The following is a 17,995-nucleotide window of genomic DNA, read 5'->3' on the forward strand; positions in this document are numbered from 1 at the left end:
ATCGCCACTATAAGGCGACCCGCTCCATGTAAAATTAGTCATACGTAATTGTCAAACATTTTGCTGTTCCTGTCCTATGTGGGTAAAACGTGCTTAATTACGAACAAAGTAACTTCAACAGCGTTTATTTACTAATTGAATATAAAAGTAAAATTAATTTTATTGAACTTCTAAACTTTTATTTGTAGGCCAAATCAATGCTCACCTCACATTAATTAGTAAATATCAACCAACAGGCTACATTTATTCAGAAATATTACAAATCACACAAAAGGCCGGCTTTAAACAGAAGTAAACATTTAATTAAAGATCTTTTGATATTTAAAATAATTTTGCTTAACAATAAAAAGGTTACAAAATTAAACTTACAAAACATTACAATAAAAAACATTTCAAGATGAAGATATTTTTTTTGAGTCTGGAGGGTCCGTGTGGTGCAAATTCACAATAAAATGTTTAGTTCATTAAGGAGCTGATCTGCGGTGGGTCGGATGCTGGGGTCGCCGTCCCAGCACAGACTGATCAGTTTTTGACACTTCTGTCCAAGAGAAGACTGGATAAAAACATCCCTGGTGATGGAAGGGCGCAGGTTATACGCCACGACGGCGTACAGAATATACTGTCTGTCCCCCTCGTACGGCGGCTCTCGGGTGAGGAGCTGCCACATCGTGATGCCAAACGAATACACGTCTGCGCGCGGAGAAACCTCCTCTCCCTTCAGCAGCTCGGGCGCGCGGTGCGTGAACGTGCCACCGATTTCACTCAGGTGCGTCACGGTGTCGCTTTTACTGGATAGTTTGAAAGAGCACCCAAAATCTGCCAGCTTACAAACACCCTGTTCTGACACCAAAACATTGGCAGGTTTTACATCCAAGTGGACTATGCCGTGCGCGTGCAAATGCTGGAGCGCACGCGCGATGTCAACTGAATATCTCAAGCACTTGTCCATAGGCAACGGGTCCGCGAGTCCGTAGATGACCTGCTGTAGGTTTAGGGCGCCGGCGAACTCCATAACAATCGTCCCGATGTTGTCTTTGGTGCTGAGGTGCGCAGGTGTGCACGTGGTGGCTGCGATCACGCGCACGATGCTTTGATGGTGCAGGTGCGCCGCATTGAGTTCCGCCCAGAAACTTTGCCTCGATGCCAGTTTGTTTTTCACACATCTCACTTTCTTCACAGCAACAGTCTGGTCAAAGTATGTGCCTTTGAACACCGTGCCGAATCCACCGCTGCCGATGGGCTCCAGAGCCTGCAACTCTCGCCAGTGAATCACAGAGGACCACAGTCTGTGCGCGATCTTACCGTGGAACGCGTTTGTGGGCACACGCAGCGTATATCCACTCGCGGTTTTGGATATCGGGCTGCTGCACGCGCCAAACTCCAGGCCAAAATCCTTCGGCAGCAGTCGGGTGATGGGGATTGGTGACGGCATAGTGCATGGTAACCGTGAACCCGAGTGCTGTTCGCTAAATTCGGGGCTCTGCTTCGCGTGGGAGCATTCACGTGATCATTTTATGCACGTCTGTCATATGACCTTCACGCGCCGAGCGAAAATGTCAAGTGATTTAATTTATTTATATATATATATATATATATATATATATATATATATATATATATATATATATATATATATATATATATATATATAATCTATGAAAGTATGTGGGTACTTGGTGTGTAGGCGATATTTGCATAGGCCTACCTTTAAAATGAAAAATTTAGATTTATTAGATTTCTGAAGTTATATAAATCACCTGCGTTATCTGCGCCTCAGAGTTTCTGTCTTAATTACTGTGCTGCTTTAACAAATGCTGACTCGATGATGAAAACAACAGGCTCAGTGTGCCCTCATTACATCAGTCGGTGTTAATCTGCAATATTTACACTAGAGGTCATGTGACTATCAACTCTTTCACTGTCAGAGCTACTACTTGGAAGTTATTAGTATTTAATACATTATAAAATATATATATAACATGTACCTCTCTCTCTCTCTCTCTCTCTCTCTCTCTCTCTCTCTCTCTCTCTCTCTCTCTATATATATATATATATATATATATATATATATATATATATATATATATATATACAAATTATTATTTATTTTTACTTGACGTATCGGTTATGTTAGAATTGGTGCGCTTGTTAGTTGTTGTCATGGTGATGAATCTTGGGGCTTCCCCAGATGTGACGTAAGGGGATTTCCACCCACCAGATCTTGTAGTTTACCAAGAGAAAAAGTGAAAGAAACTACGCTCCGAAGGTGTTTGTCATGTCACAATCGTTAGTGGAGGAGCCACAGATACAGCGGTCTCTCACTTGCTCTCGAGATCTCTTTCCCAAAAAGCTTCCGTTAACTTCAGGCTTCAAAAAAAAAAAAAAAAAAACGCAAAAACAGGCGAAGCACCCGGAAATGACTCCATAACGCGGGACTGATGAGATCTGATCGCGGTTTCGGAGGATTACGATTCAACACAATATCGACCCACAAGAGTGAAGAAACCAACGAGACTCATTTATATTCTACTTCGCGCCTGCAATGAGAACCATGAGCGCTGGGAGCGGCGCAGCGGGAGGTCAGTTCAGTGTCCTACAGCTTCACTTCGGCCTTGTGTCCCTCTGATTCAGCATGTTTTAGGAATATTAATTTGCTCTACTTCACGCCTAAGCTGTGCATTATGTGCGCGTTATGCACTCAACTCGAACGGCGGCTATCGCCATATCAGGTTTTATTACGTTTTATGACAAGAAAGTTCAGGGCATCATCGAAACTAAGTTGTTTTCTAAGAGAAGTGGGTGTTTCCAGAGTTACAGGCCTGTATTGAAACAACAACACAGGCCCGCGAATGTCTTTCCTGTTTTACTGTCGCAAAAATAATGTTTATAATCTGTCGAGAAGTATGTTTATCATCTGATATGTTTTAGGACTCATTTTAAGCCAGTTGTTTATTAGCTGATTATAAAATCAAGCGGCTGCAGACACAGTTATCAAACGACGACGGATAATTTTATATGTTATATAAATAAATAAAAAAAAGTTGCTTTCAGTTTCGGTTTCCGAAAATGCTCAGGTTTAACTGGTTTTCTCGTCTTTTTTTCCCCATCATGCTTCCCTGTGCAGACCTAGATCTAGGTGAGTGACCATGTGACGTCATTGTGAGGTGACCTTGGTTTGTTCATTAATCTATTGCGTGTTTTGTGGTGTTACAGAAATAGTTCATTATTTACTCGCCTTTGTTTCGTTCCAACTCAATGACTTTCCATGAAACACAAAAGGAGCTGTTATGCAGCCCCAGTCACCATGTTTCTCCACGCAGATGAAAGTACACGAGTGTGTCATTCTGCCTAACATCTGCTTTTGTGTCACATGGAGAGAAAAAAAAAAAGTATTTTTAAGTGATCTCTTTAACTAGAGCTCATATTTATAATCATCAAACCTGTGCCTCAGATATTATAGAAGAGTACCTTACGGAGAAAACAGTCAAAGAGCGGCTCCCTGGACCTCCTCCTCCACCTGTGGACCAGGACAGCCAGCCAGCTGATCCGCCGTCCAGAAGCAGGAGAAGCACTGCACCGGTGTTGGTCTCTAGAGGAGCAGCTCCACATGTGAGTCTTTCTGCTGTTACACCAAAATGAACCAAAAGAGCAGTCATTAGAGCTGGCATTACTATTAATATTGTACATAGTTTTCTGAAACCCTTCTAAGGATAATTCACCCAAAGATGAAGATCCTGTCATCATTTACTCACCATCATGTTGTTCCAAACCGGTATGAATTACTTTCGTCTGCGGAACATGAAAAGAGTATATTTTGAAGAATGCTGAAGATCATCGACTTCCAAAATATCTTCTTTTGTCTTCTAGAAAGTCATACTAGGTTTGGAATGACATGATTGCAGAATTTTCATTTTTGGGTGAACTGTCCCTTTAACACTAACAACTGTATTTGGTGCGTAACTCATCCTGTTTCGTTTGTGCTATGGCCCTGGATGATGCGTCAAACTCTGTAGTGTATTCGCTCTCTATATAAAATGTTTTGTGTTTTTTTTTTTTAGTAGATATCGAAACTTGTTATTCATGACAGCAGGCTTTTTTACTCTTCGACGGGTGATTGTAATTCGATGCCTACTTTCAGTTAGCGTTCTCTCCACTCATGCTCCTCTCCCCCATACAAAAGACACTCAGTCTCATACCCTCCTCTCTGCTTCTCACTTTCTCATTGGCTGGTTTTTCGTCCAGCTCTGTGAGCTTCCTGTTTCTTCACCATGCTGCTTCTGGCTCTTCTCAGCGGCTCTTTGTGTAAGCGATCTGAGTCTGTTCTCAGGCATGTCCAGATTTGGTGTTTGTCTTTTGTCTCCTAAAAAATGCTTTTATTGCTCTGTTATTGTTAAGTATCTGCACATGTAAAACAAACTGTTATTTTCTCTCACTCTCTTTTATCACACACTCTTTTTCACACACTTACTTTCTCTTTCTCTCTTGCTGTTTTTTTTTTTTGGTGGTTGCTTCGAGTGAGTTGAAGGTGAATTGTTTGTCTTTCCGTTAATGATTTCAAAAATTGGTCAAATCAGATAAGGAACATGTGAATCCAGTGTAGTAATAATACAAGCTAATGTGGTTTTCTGAATGCTTTGTGTTGCTGATTCATTGCTTTGAAAATAAATTATTCAGTGATTGGCAAGCCATTTCTTTTTTTAACTTGAACATGTAAACCCTTTTGACAAAGCTTTGTCTGTTTGTTTAAATATTTAGTCTCTTCCTCTGTTCACTTGTTTCTTCATTTATTTTTTTTCTGGAAAGCCAGCTGTTGAAGCCACACCAGGGGCTATAATTATAATGATACATTTTTAATATTCATTCTAATTCAATGAGAGCAGGGAAATTCACACTACAACAATAATGATCAAGAGAAATAACATTATGTGGAAACACTTTCAAAACTATTTTTTTCCAGCTGATAAACAATAAAAACTTTGAAGCCAATCAGAATTCACCCGACTACATTATTTAAGGTGGGAGACAACACAATTGTGCATTGATTTGGACACTATTATTCTAACCATCCTTATAGCTACTTTTCTTGGTGTGAACAATCTGTTAAAAACTGTTTAGTAAAGTAGAGACTATAAATACCGTGTTAAAAGCCATTCAGAAACCTTTGCAACTGTATAGCAAGGAACTTTTCTACAGAGAAGCACCATTAATTTTCTTCATATTTTAAAATTTAGCTTGCATCTCTCTTTTCTCAGAATCCATACAGCTTTGACCAGACCCCAACGGCGCACACTGATGGTATGGCGCCGATGCATTCCATGCGAAGCCACAAAGTGGCATCTCAGCGACGTGGACAGTCGTCCTTAGCACCCCAGAGTCTTCATCCTCCGCAGACTGGAACAGAACATCTGGAGCGCTTCCTGGAAAAGCCAGAGCTGGTGGTGGTGGAGCAGCCGAAGGAGCGCGGCATGCGATTTCGCTATGAGTGCGAGGGACGATCCGCGGGCAGCATCCTCGGAGCCTCCAGCACTGACTCCAGCAAGACCCTGCCTGCCATTGAAGTGAGTCACAGGAAGAAGGTTTGGGATGGATGCTAATAAATGAGTCGACAACTGTATTTTTAGAAGTTAAATAGCCCTGTAAATCCTCTTTTTAAAATGAAACATCTGTTGAAACAAACGAAAAATCATTTTTTTCTTGTTGAGTATTGTGCTTGATTCATCAGGCTGTTACAGTTCATTTAGTATTTTCTAGGAGAACATAGAGCTCATACTCGAGGAGGACAAAACAGTTCCAAACTGAGCAAAAATATGCAGTTTGGTGCAGCTGCTGATATTTATCGGGGTTAAACATTAAATGCAATGCACAATGATGATTGAGAGATGAACATAAATGCTTGTTTGATACCCACATTTTAACAGGATTTTTCTAAAAAATGATAATGGATAATCAAGTAAAGCTCATTTTTCTTCATCTTGAAATATTACTAACAATATAAAATGTACTAACATTATTCTTACTTCAACTGGACATTTTTAGAATTTTTATACTAAAAAGTGTTTTATTTGTTAAAAAGCAATCAGTTTGCTTTTCCTTAAAGTTTTGATCTTGCGGATGATTGAGAGACCATAGAAGTTAGTGTATAAAACAGCTGGCCATATAGGGTTAAAAATGATATCATCAATTAGACCTTGTAAAACTCATTTCATTTCCGTTGTTAGTTTTCCATTTACATGAATTCGAAATTGATTTGCACTCCTTATTTGATTCAGTGGGTGTGTCTGGAATGCACCGACTATCCCATAGCATTGGGGCTTCCCCGTAATGGTTTGTGGTTTATTGTATATGAAATCAAGTTAAACTTGTAATTGCAGTTAAAAATGAAAGTTCCCTTGAGGTGGAGTGCGACGCGTGGGCTCTGACGGAGGGAATTACCTTTAAACCACACAAACAAACATATTCACTAGTCAGTTTTTCCATTGTGAAATGTCCATAAATGGGTATTTTCAACACAATAGGCTGGGCCAATAATGCAACCACAAAGACCCAGTTGGCATGAAAGCGAAAGTAAAACTCTTTTATCTTTTCACCTGTTTTAGATCCAAGGTCCCATTGAAAACATTAAGAAAGTGATGGTCACCGTGTCTCTTGTGACAAAGGACATCCCATACCGCCCACACCCACACTGCTTGGTCGGGAAAGACTGTGCAGATGGCATCTGCGTCATCCACATCAATCCCCACAGCGCTCGGCGACACAGGTATCTTTCTACTAAACTTCTTTCTAATATTTTGAGTGACAGCATGGTCAGCAGAATGTGATCTGAGTGTAAAAATGTTATTTCCTGCCTGACTATGTTGGTGTTTTCCAGCTTTGCAAATCTTGGCATCCAGTGTGTGCGGAGGAAGGAACTTGATGCCTCACTGCAGAAGAGGAGAAACAAGAATATTGATCCGTTTAACAGTGAGTTGTTGAATATTGCAGACTGATTGGCTCTGTTTTGAAACTTAGTGAGCAACCTCCATAATATCCTAATAATACTCTTCCGCTGTAGTAGAGCATGTGCATCTGTTGAATGTTTTTGTCTTGTTCTCCACCAGCGGGCCACTCTAAGAGCATTGAGGACATGGACATGAACGTGGTGAGACTGTGTTTCCAGTGTGAGCTGGAACGAAAGGATGGAGACCGAATCCCCCTCGCCCCTGTGGTTTCCAACCCCGTCTATGACAAGAGTAAGAGCAAGATGCATGTTGGGCCAGAAACATACTCCACTCAAGCTTGCGAACTCTCTGTAGTTTCCTGGTAGATGATGTTTGGATTGTTTCTGTTTTTCTGATTAGAGGCGACCACAACGGCAGAGCTGAAAATCAATCGGCTTAATATTGTCAGAGGCCCCTGCACAGGAAAGACTGAAATTTACATGCTCTGTGACAAAGTGCAGAAAGGTAAGTGGACTTTAAATACGTCATATTAAATTCCTCGATGCAGTTGTTCTAAAAGGAGTCATTTGTATATCTGGAAACTTCCGTAGATGACATTGAGATAATCTTCAGCAAGGACGACTGGGAGGCCAAGGCGGAGTTTGCTCAGACTGATGTCCACCGGCAAATCGCCATCGTCTTCAAGTCCCCACCCTTCAGGGAGCAGAATATAACCGAGGAGGAGGAGGTCAGTGTGTGTCTTCGCCGCATGTCTGACCGGATGGACAGCGAGCCAGTCAAGTTCACTTACGTCCCAGACAATGCAGGTGAGTTATCAGACGCCATAAAGACAAGATGAATAGATAACATACGGTGACAGTTGTGAGGGAATATCTGGGGTGTATTTCACCCCTAAATCAACAGCTAAAAAATTTAGTAAAATGTATAAATATCCTTCCATTCAAAAATTTAGTGGCAGAGTTTCGAAAGAAGTCTCTTATGCCCACCAAGGCTGCATTTATTTGATCAAAAATACAGTAAAACAGTAATATTGTGAAATAACTCTAAAAATAACTAAATGTTATTTTCAGCATCATTACTATAGTCTTCAGTATCACATGATCCTTTAGAAATCATATTAGATACAATATTCTTATTTGCTGCTCACAAAACATTTTTATTTTTTATGTTGAAAACAGTTATTATTAGTGTGGAAACTGTGATAATTCCAAGAAGTTGAAAATAATAAAATTTATTTGAAATTGAAATTGAAAAGTTTTGACTCTTAATCATAATTTTTTGATCTATTTAGTGCATCCTTCCTGAATTACAGTATGCATTTCTTTGTAAATAAATAAGTTTAGAATGCTATTATGTAATTTTTTTTTTTTTGAGTAAAAGGTGTAATGGTCCTAATAATGTCAGTTATGGTTTTTCAGGTTTCTTGTGTTTAAAAGTAATCGCATACAAAAGCAGACCGATAGAACGGTTAACTGAAGCAAAGACGCCTAGATATCCCAGAAATTAATCAGCTCTTCTCTTACTAGTTTCTAAAATATTGCAAAAAGAGGGTTTGTCACTGTGTTGGTTTTTCATTATTAATAGCAGCATTATAGTAGTTTAAACTGAAAGTATGCATGAGGAAACTGCAATACTTTATAAGAGGTCTTCTTTTGTCAGTACACAAATGATTCTGTTATAGTCAGTGCTTTTTTTAGTCAGCGCCATTACATGCTCCTGTCACCCTGTGACACGGAAGGAAGGTTAATCTGATTTGCTCTTTTGATCTGCAGATCCTTACGGAGTCAACCGCAAGAGGAAAATGAAATCTGACGTGAAGATCAGCGAGCCATGCAGCGTTCCTCAAAGTAAGCATGTTTCTAAAATAAACAGAAACCTTAATATCACTCTCTCAAACTTTATTGACTGCATGAGTGTTTTATTTCCCTCCTCTCGCAGATCAAGACATTGCAAATGAACTCAGCATGTCACAGCATTTTGACAACCAATTCTACGCCCCTCTCGACTGCAACGTTCCCAATGCTTCCATGGCAGTCCCTGTTATGGACGGAGGTGTCCACATGCCATCCCAGGTCATGGAGGAAATTCCCTATAATGAAGACCTTAAACAAGAGGACGGTTGTGTTAGCCTGGACCCAGAAACTTTGGACACCGTCCTCAAAGGCATTTCCCAATGCCTTGCCAGCTACAGACCAGACCAATCCCAGCAAGGTTCAGACCAGTTTCTTACTCAGTTATTTTTCCATGGCGATCTCAACTTTGGTTTAGATGGCACAGATATGAAATTGAACACCAGTCAACCTATGATGAATATGTCGTCTATAAACGACGCACACTTCAGTCAGATGGTAAATGAGAATCAGGCCTACCCACCAGATCTGGAGAACATCGAAGGTCTCATGTTTTCCCCTGTGAAGAGCGAGAACGACTTGGACCACTGAATGCCACTGTGGACTCTTATGTCTTGACTATTGGGACTTTGGACATACAGTCACTATTGACTATCAAATCATTTTTGGACTAGGAAAAGACCCAGACTAAGTCAAAATTGTTATTGACTGCTAAACCTGTTCAGCTGGCACTATCTGACTTCCTGTTTGTAGTATGAACATACTAATGAAGTAAATCATCTGCTCAGCCACTGGTCTTGTAAATGGACTAGACACCATGGTAGCCAACGAAAGGTGGGAGAAGCATGTAGCCATTATGTTTTCTGGTAAAAAGGGAGCAACAGATGCTGCTTGTGATGTGCCAGTTATGTCTGTCATTCGCTAATTTATTGTGTGGATTTCTGAGCAGAACCTATTAGTATGCTGTAGATTGTCCCAGACCCAAATTCACGTTGTAGTGTAACGTGATATTTGTTTTGAACATTTCGGAACAGTCCATCCACAGAGGAATTTCAGTTAACAGCATTAAGGGGACAAAATTAGACGTTTAAACATAATTCTGAAGTAGCAGCTGGATTAATTCATGTAATTCATACCAATCTGACACCATGATCAAGCCAGGTGTGACACGACAACATAAAACATAAGTCATTTCTGTCATCTAATTGGCAACAATAAAATTTTGCATTGAATCCTCTGCCCATTTGTGGCCGTTTGTAACTCCTGATCAAAAACAGTGCTCGAAAATTGTGATATTGGGTTAACTAGTTAGCACTATGCTATGCTATTAGGGGCTGTTCACACAGAACGTTTTTCCACTTCACTGCGCCGCTTTTCCATTGTTTTTCTATGTAAACATGCACAAGATGGATGTTTGACCGTTGCACTTAAGCATATTGTGCATGACAAAATGTTCTAAAAGCATGGCGCTCAAGGTAAAAGTTCAGCTTCTTATCTTCTCTAGAACTTGTTTTTTTTTCCATTCCACTGCCTGTGTCTCATTTTTTTTAAACACAAAGAAATCTTCTGTGTGAATGGCTTCTTAGCTTGCTAACCAAAGTCTAAATTAAAGCCCAAAGAAAAGGAAATGTTTCATTTGACCTTTTTTGGCTTTTGTAATATGTTTTATGTAATTTATATACATTAATTACCACATTTTAATGTGTCAGAGGGGATTTTGGATTTGAAGCCCCGTGCACAAAGAAATTGAATTGGTCTAAGATTCTAAAATTGGTCTTAAGTTGTGTATTTTACATCAGATATGTTCTGATTGGCTGTATTGCACAGGATTTGATTTTTCAATGAGAATAGTCAGGTTACTTATCCACGGAAACATGTCATGCCTGGTTATGTCATGATGTGAGTTTGCATAGGAAAGTGAAATGAATGTAGTCAATGAGTCAGTGGCAAAAAGATTTTAGTGATTTTGTCTGTCACTTCAATGTGAAGGAAGCTGGATTCACAAGCATAACCATCGGAAAGCATTTTGTTCATTTATACACATTTAGTGTCTGTAATACTGCTGTGATTTTTATTGTCCTGTGTAAAAATCCTTTATGCTATCAAATAATGTCACATTCTGCTTCTTATAGTGTGTTGTTGCTGTCAATATTAAAAACGTGTGTTCTGGCAAATGACTCCGTTTTGCTGTCCCTTAGTGTACTTGCTTTATTAGTCACCGGCATAATCATAATTTCTTCCTGTCTCGAGAGTAGGCGGCACTAAGGCCAAAGTCCAACCAAATCCACCTCATCGCATTAACATTAAGAGATCTGCCTCTAACTGTTTAGAAGCAGATCTCTTTGAAAGTGGTGAGCACCTTGCTTCTTTCTGGGACTTTTTCAAACTCCCTGAAAACTGCAGTTGTTAAGCCTCTTCTGAAAACGAACAATCTTGATAACACCATATTGAGCAACTATAGACCAATATTAAATCATCATTTTATAGGAAAGATTATTGAAAAGGTAGTTTTTATTCAGCTGAACAACTACTTAAACTCAAATGGATAGCTGGACCATTTTCAATCTGGTTTCCGAACGCATCACAGCACAGAGACAGTGCTCATTAAGATAATAAATTATGTTTGCTTTAATTCTGATTTGGGCAAAATATCAGTGCTGGTATGGCTAGATCTCAGTGCTGCGTTTGACACTGTCGATTATAACATGCTTCTACAGAGACTGGAAATTTTTTCTGGTGATTTTTTTTTGATTATTTTACTTCTATTTATGTAAAGCACTTTGAATTACCATTGTGTATGAAATGTGCTATATACTTAAACTTGCCTTGCCTTACATTTATTTGCATCCAAATAATCAGTTCGTAATCGGATTGAAAAGCCTTCATGTAAATGCCTTAATCGACATGAGTTTAAGCCGGAAATAAATTTCCATCAGTCTGAAAGGAATTCAAACCTTCCAAACCTTTCATTTCATGCCACCACACGTTCTTATATTTAAAAGCTACAAGGGAATCGGGAAAAAAGAAGTCTATTCACTTCCTCATTCACTACAGCTATTGTTGTGCTTTGTTGCAGTTCTCTGATACTATATATAAGAGTTCAGAGCAATAGCTACACATATTCAACATCACAATCTGAGAAAATCGACTCACACAGTCATTCATCAAACTTTAAGAGATGATGCATAAATTGATGCTTTGATTTTAATTCAAGAATTCATTATGACCTAACAGTGACTTTAAATCAAAAGATGTTTTTGTGTGTTTATGTGTTGTAACTCTCTTGAGAAGTGATTTCACACCTTGACTCACATGACTCAAGATGACCTTTAACAACTATTAACGTAAACAACAAAATTTGTGCTTGCCTGCTCTCTCTCTCTCTCTCTGTTGCAACTTCTGACTAACCAGTTTTAACATCGACAAGCTCTACGGAAACTATTTCGTAAAGCCTATAAAGTCCAGTATTGGGCAATGGGAGTGTATAAAACACATGGCGCCAAAAGGAAGGTTTTCAGACAACATACATTTATAATAATTGGTGTAAATATTTTGTAATGTAAAATTTATAATTTAAATAATTTTTGACAGAAATATCAAGCGCTGTTTTCAGAGTAGCTACTGCTCACCAAAGCAATTAGAGTTTTTTTTTTTCTGATGAAAATGTGATACTTTTATACAACAGCTTTTAAAAACTTTAAGTTAATGAGTAACTTGCATTTTAGTATGGAAGCCTGTTTCCGCCACTGAATAAAAAATTAAGATAATTGCAACTTTTTATCTCGCAATTCTGAATTTTTTGCTCAGAATTACGCGCAATTGTGAGTTTAAAAGTCATAATTGTGATATAAACTCGCAATTCTGATAAATAAAGTCTGAATTGAATGAAAATAAACTCACAATTCTGACTTTTTTTTCTCAGAATTAGGTGATATAAACTCGCAATTGTGAGTTAAAAAGTCATTATTGTGAGATATAAACTCGTTATTCTGAGAAATAAAGTCAGAACTGCGAATAAACTCACAATTATGTCTTTTTTCTCAGAATTACACGACAGATAAACAGTTACTTGTCGCCCCCTACTGGCGTAAATATGAATATGTAGCTTTGATAAAGTGTCACTGAAAAATTCTCACCAATAATAAACAGACTTCCATGAATGTGCAAACACAGACAAGTGGATTGATACAAACAAATTCAGTGACAAGAACTTGCTGTACAATACACTCTATACGATTTACTAAACAAAACGTGATTTGAAATGTAAATGTCAACTTATAAAATCTTTATTCTTTGCTGCATCCAGCAAACAATTTTTGGTTCCCAGAACCTTCTGCGAAAGTTCTGATGGTTATAAATAAATAAACCTATAAATAAACATTAAATAAATTGTTTACACCTAAAGAATAATAAAAAGAGAACCTTAAAAGAACATTACTAGAATTTTAGGATTTGGTTTTCAAAAAGATAACCAATGAGAAACATTATTAGTAGAACATTACAGTTTCCAAATAGCCAGAAAATTTAATATTTCTATCAGCTCGGCAAATACATCTCTGATTCAATTTATTTTTAAGTAAAAATAATATATATACAGAATATCAGCAAGCTGTTGGTGATTTTAATACAAAATAAATACAATATTGTTTATTCTTCAGACTGTATGACAGATATGGAGGATGTCATTTTTTCTCCACAATCTGAGGCTCTGAGAGCTTCTTAATGGCGAGCTCCTCCACAAGGTTCTTCGCCAAACTCTTGTGAAGAGGCTCTGGATCCTGAGACAGAAAAGGAGTATTATTTATCTGATGATAGCGACTTGACATGCTGTGACTGTCCTTTATACTCCTGTTTATTTCATTACCTTCTTTTCCAGGAGCCTCTGTTTCTCCACTGCTTCCTCTAGACTCAAACCCACCCATTCAGCCTCCTCCTCTGGGATCTCAAACTGCTGCTTGTAAGAAACGAGAGCAAGGCAAGTGAAGAAAACACACAGGATGATCATCAATACCATATGGCTGCAAATACACATCAAGATAATCAACTCATCTCACCTTGTAGCAGTTGTAGATTTTCTCCCTGCGAGACGGATCATGAGGGTGCAGATCTGTGTCTTTCCGTGCCAGACGTAAAAGCATCGCACGTTTTAGATCCATTCCAAACTTGGAGTTCAAATCTTGCTTCGGTGTCTGATTTAAAAGAAATACAAGATATCGACCACATTCTGCTGTAAGATTTTCTAGTATAAATGATTAAAAAAATGGATTCTTATGTAAATTGTTAAAGTACACTGAACCGAATGACCCTTTACACAAAAATGGTTTCACAAACAATTTACATATATTCTTAGTTTAGAAAAAGACATATTTTACACAATAATGTAGTATGATAATAAATATACAATAAGATATACAATTGTATATATTATATATTTCTAAATAAACATTATTATATGAAACTATTTAAATTAATCCAAAATAATAAAACATATTAAATGCCATACTGTATATATGTGAGAACTTGCAATAACTGAAATCATTTTATACAATATACATATATATATATATATATATATATATATATATATATATATATATATATATATAAAAACAATTTCATAAGACTACCATAATTTTGTAAATTGCAATGCCACAAACGTGTACTTAATTGTTTATTATATATATTATATTTTAATTATATCCAATAATAAATGAAACAATTTTATACAATCTAATCTATAAACACATATTATGTAAAATTATTGTAATCTATATAAAATAAAAAAACACACTAAATGCCACAGACTTCTGAAAACTCAATTTTTTAAAAATATAATAATCAATACACAATAACATTTTATACAATATTTTTATATTAAATTACTGTGTAAAAATTATTATATAAAATTATTTTAATTTTTGTAAAATGCTAAAACATACTAAACGCTACTGATTTTGAGGACTTCATCATTTATTAAGATAAGAATAAATATACAATAATAGATATTATTAATAGGTATAAATATTACTATACAAATATCTATTATGTAAAATTCTTAACATTTCTGTAAAATGATAAAGCATTAAATACAGATTTTTTAGGCCTTCATTTTTTTTTTTATATAATAATAAAAAAACATTTCAAACATGAAATATTACTATATAAATATACATTATTATACAAATGTATTAGGATTTTTGTAAAATTATGAATATATACAGACTTTTGATTACTCCTCACCTTAAGAATGTAGAAGTCGAGGCCAAAAGCAGCATCGATAAGCTCCAGCGTGCGAGCTGTGACCGTTACAGTGAACTTTTGGTCGAGGATCTCACTGTACAGCTCTCTGTTAAACAGCTGCGGCTTCCAGGTTTTGCGCAGTCTTGAAGAAAGCTGGTGTGACAAATACATATTACAGGATAAGTCTACTTCAAGAAACATTCTCTTTTATCCACTAGTCACATAAAAGAACCCAAATCAATGTTCAGAATTACTGTAGTTCTCTCTTCAGTCTTACCTTGTCATCTTTAGCATATCTAAAGCCAGATATCCAGCCTTCTCCCCCCCAGAGTCCGCTCTGTGACTCTGGCGGGTGATAGACGGGGACAGGCACATCCTGCACGCGCTCTCTGTGTCCCGCTGTAGGACGGAGTCTGTATTTGACACCCAGAGGCCTCCAGTGCACAGGTGAAGGAGGGGTGTTGTCCTGCAGAGAGCGCAGGTAGTGCTGGGGTACACGGGCGTAGATGCCCTTCTGCAGCTTCAGGGCTTCCCAGATTTTTGGTGGATACTTGTGTAGAGGCATTTTAATGGACAAAACCTAAGAAAGAAGGGTATAGAGTACACAAACATATAATAATAATAATAATATTCTACATAGTAATATAGAATAGGGTGCAAGTTCAGAGGTTAATAGTAATATAGAATAGTAATATATACAAATAATATACATACATACACTATATACACACATAAAACTGTAAATCAGCTGATAAGCTACAGCCAAAAATTCAAATAAACGCTTTATAATATAAAAATGCAAAGCTACGAATAAGAAAAAGGCTTGTATACAGATCAGCATTCTTACCGAGGAATGACGCGAACAGAGGACGTTTAATTTAATTTTACATTATCAGCACACGCTGTCAAGCTAACCAAGGGCACCTCACGTCACTTCCTGTGACAGACGCCAGTGTTTACTGCGCTGATTGGTTGTTTGCACGGCTGACCTTCCGGTGGTTTAACAGTAGTGGTCTAGCTGGGGTCTAAAATAATTCAGATTTCCACCCTTATTTGTTAAAAGTTCACTTGTGTCAACATCTCTCTTCAGCGGATAATTTGTCATGCGCCCGAAAGGTGGAATTGAACCACTCTGCCGCTAAGCAGCTACAGGTTTGAAGCCTGCACCCCGGACCACCGAGGTTCATCCGGGCATTTGACAGAGATGAGACCGCGTCAATATATAGGTCTCTTTTGCGCTATGTGTTACATCTATGGTGAGTGTTATTTATGAACCTGTTTTTTTTAACAGCATATCATGATTACTTTATGATATATTGTTGCCTCCCATAGTAAGAAGTTGAAGGAAATACGAAATTTGCAGAAATTCTACAACAAAGCCAGCTCTGCACCACATGCAAATTAATTACTTGCTATTGGTCCAAACGTAGGGCGGAGATTTACATACTTCCCTTGCTTTGTTAATCATTCATTCTTTGCTGTGACTTATATCAGAATCAGGCATGCTTGCTTTTTTCATTGTATATTGCTATTTTCTAATGTAAGAAAGGATGAAATTATAGCATTTTAGCATTAACAGATGTTTTACAGATGTTTATCTTAAAGGGGTCATGTGATGCGATTTCAATTTTTCCTTTCTCTGTGGAGTGTTACAAGCTCTTGGTGAATAAAGAAGATCTGTAGAGTTGCAAAGACTAAAGTCTCAAACACAAAGAGATATTCTTATAAGAGTCAACCACGCCCTCCTAAAACTGCTTGTTCTAACACGCCCCCACATGTCTATGTCAGGATGTGGGAAAATTTGCATAACACGGCCCAAATGTTCCGGCAAAGAAAGGAGGCATAACTTTGATTCTCGCTGTAGTATTGTTGCTGCCACGCCGCCGTTGTGGAGATGCTGTGTGTTTCATTGTTAAAGCGAAACTACTTTGTTTGGCCTTCTGAAAGAGGACGACATCCGCTCTGTCATGCCTAGATCTGATCTGAGCTGGTCGCTGAGGAAATACAGACTGCAGCTCAATCAGCCCACTGGCCTTTCCTCAGTACCAACTTTGCAAGGACATTCTGGTGCTTCTGACTCACAGACTGTAAGTACGTTTTTTATATATAAAGAATTTGCCACTGATGATTCATTGTTGTTTGTCGTTTCTCCAGACATGGTTTTATGTTTACATGGCAGGATACGCAATGCAACGCATAAAAACACAGTATAAGTCATTATAATCAGTAATTATGTCCCTACTGAATGAAACAAACACCTCGTTTATAAGGGGTTTTATTGTTTTTGTCTTGTTCTGCCCAGGACACAGGGCATCACAGTGTGTTAAGGGGCATAACATTTCCGTCACATGCTTTAGGTATTCGGCCAATCACAGCGCACTGGATAGCTGGCCAATCAGAGCACACCTCACTTTTCAGAACGATGAGCCTTGTAAAAATCAACTCGTTTCAGAAAGGCGGGGCATAGAGGAGCAACAATAATGTACATTATATGGAAAATAATGTGTTTTTTGAACCTTAAAGGGATACTCCACTGCAAAATGAAAATTTTGTCATTAATCACTTACCCCATGTCATTCCAAACCCGTAAAAGCTTCATTCGTCTTCGGAACACAATTTAAGATATTTTGGATGAAAACTGGGAGGCTTGAGTCTGTTCCATAGACTGCCAAATAAATAACAAAAATGGCGCTTCGCTGATGTGGAGAGACACAGAGGAGAGGAATTGTTGAATAAAGTCATTATTTTTGTTTTCTTCATGTACAAAAAGTATTCTCGTCGCTTCATAATGTTACGGTTGAATCACTGATGGCAGATGGAGTATTCTGACTATGCTTTTCATACTTTCCTGGACCTTGACACTGTTATTTACTTGGCAGTCTATGGGACAGTCACAGGCCTCCCGGTTTTCATCCAAAATATCTTAAATTGTTTTCCGAAGATGAACAGAGCTTTTACGGGTTTGGA

At 37.9% G+C, this 17,995-nt stretch overlaps 3 protein-coding genes and 1 non-coding gene across 9 annotated transcripts; 1 reads left to right on the forward strand and 3 right to left on the reverse strand.

The window, feature by feature from the left end:
- Positions 1-162: 162 nt before the first annotated feature.
- mos (v-mos Moloney murine sarcoma viral oncogene homolog) lies at positions 163-1,432 on the reverse strand. The gene has a single exon (XM_042739303.1). The coding sequence runs from the start codon at positions 1,430-1,432 to the stop codon at positions 443-445; it is 990 nt and encodes a 329-aa protein (XP_042595237.1). The 3' UTR covers positions 163-442.
- Positions 1,318-10,965, forward strand: LOC109080218 (transcription factor RelB-like). 4 transcript variants are annotated; one of them, XM_042739299.1, is made up of 11 exons: positions 1,318-1,440; positions 3,125-3,136; positions 3,452-3,609; positions 5,253-5,558; positions 6,597-6,757; positions 6,869-6,960; positions 7,098-7,229; positions 7,338-7,442; positions 7,529-7,744; positions 8,711-8,785; positions 8,877-10,965. In XM_042739299.1, the coding sequence occupies exons 1-11, from the start codon at positions 1,413-1,415 to the stop codon at positions 9,377-9,379; spliced, it is 1,788 nt and encodes a 595-aa protein (XP_042595233.1). In that variant the 5' UTR covers positions 1,318-1,412; the 3' UTR covers positions 9,380-10,965. The 4 variants fall into 4 exon arrangements, with proteins under 4 accessions (XP_042595233.1, XP_042595234.1, XP_042595231.1 ...); XM_042739300.1 differs by lacking the exon at positions 1,318-1,440 and adding an exon at positions 2,166-2,579 and having other exon boundaries at positions 3,125-3,164; XM_042739297.1 differs by lacking the exon at positions 1,318-1,440 and adding an exon at positions 2,166-2,579.
- Positions 10,966-13,052: 2,087 nt separating this feature from the next.
- Positions 13,053-16,028, reverse strand: LOC109083882 (39S ribosomal protein L28, mitochondrial). Of its 3 annotated transcripts, none has more exons than XM_042739306.1 (6): positions 15,876-16,028; positions 15,306-15,608; positions 15,029-15,181; positions 13,843-13,977; positions 13,653-13,742; positions 13,053-13,566 (listed from the first exon to the last, which is right to left on the reverse strand). In XM_042739306.1, the coding sequence occupies exons 2-6, from the start codon at positions 15,591-15,593 to the stop codon at positions 13,471-13,473; spliced, it is 762 nt and encodes a 253-aa protein (XP_042595240.1). In that variant the 5' UTR covers positions 15,594-15,608; positions 15,876-16,028; the 3' UTR covers positions 13,053-13,470. The 3 variants fall into 3 exon arrangements, with proteins under 3 accessions (XP_042595240.1, XP_042595239.1, XP_018954163.1); XM_042739305.1 differs by lacking the exon at positions 15,876-16,028 and adding an exon at positions 15,747-15,850; XM_019098618.2 differs by lacking the exon at positions 15,876-16,028 and adding an exon at positions 15,747-15,768 and having other exon boundaries at positions 13,653-13,739.
- A 106-nt stretch (positions 16,029-16,134) lies between these two features.
- Positions 16,135-16,221, reverse strand: trnastop-uca. Its single transcript has one exon. It is a non-coding gene; the product is annotated as a tRNA-Sec (tRNA).
- Between the last annotated feature and the right edge of the window lie 1,774 nt (positions 16,222-17,995).

This window comes from Cyprinus carpio, chromosome B15, assembly GCF_018340385.1.
Source record: "Cyprinus carpio isolate SPL01 chromosome B15, ASM1834038v1, whole genome shotgun sequence".
Classification (NCBI taxonomy): Eukaryota; Metazoa; Chordata; class Actinopteri; order Cypriniformes; family Cyprinidae; genus Cyprinus; species Cyprinus carpio.

Excerpts from the sequence above, each read along its gene's own strand:
- mos (XM_042739303.1), bottom strand. The coding sequence starts at position 1,432 with ATGCCGTCACCAATCCCCATCACCCGACTGCTGCCGAAGGATTTTGGC.
- LOC109080218 (XM_042739296.1), top strand. The coding sequence starts at position 4,081 with ATGACAGCAGGCTTTTTTACTCTTCGACGGGTGATTGTAATTCGATGC. Across the intron at positions 5,559-6,596 it reads AGACCCTGCCTGCCATTGAA|ATCCAAGGTCCCATTGAAAA; the intron begins GTGAGTCACAGG and ends CACCTGTTTTAG. Across the intron at positions 8,786-8,876 it reads GCCATGCAGCGTTCCTCAAA|ATCAAGACATTGCAAATGAA; the intron begins GTAAGCATGTTT and ends CTCCTCTCGCAG.
- LOC109083882 (XM_042739305.1), bottom strand. Across the intron at positions 13,978-15,028 it reads TCGACTTCTACATTCTTAAG|ACACCGAAGCAAGATTTGAA; the intron begins GTGAGGAGTAAT and ends CTTTTAAATCAG. Across the intron at positions 13,567-13,652 it reads AGAGGCTCCTGGAAAAGAAG|GATCCAGAGCCTCTTCACAA; the intron begins GTAATGAAATAA and ends TTTCTGTCTCAG.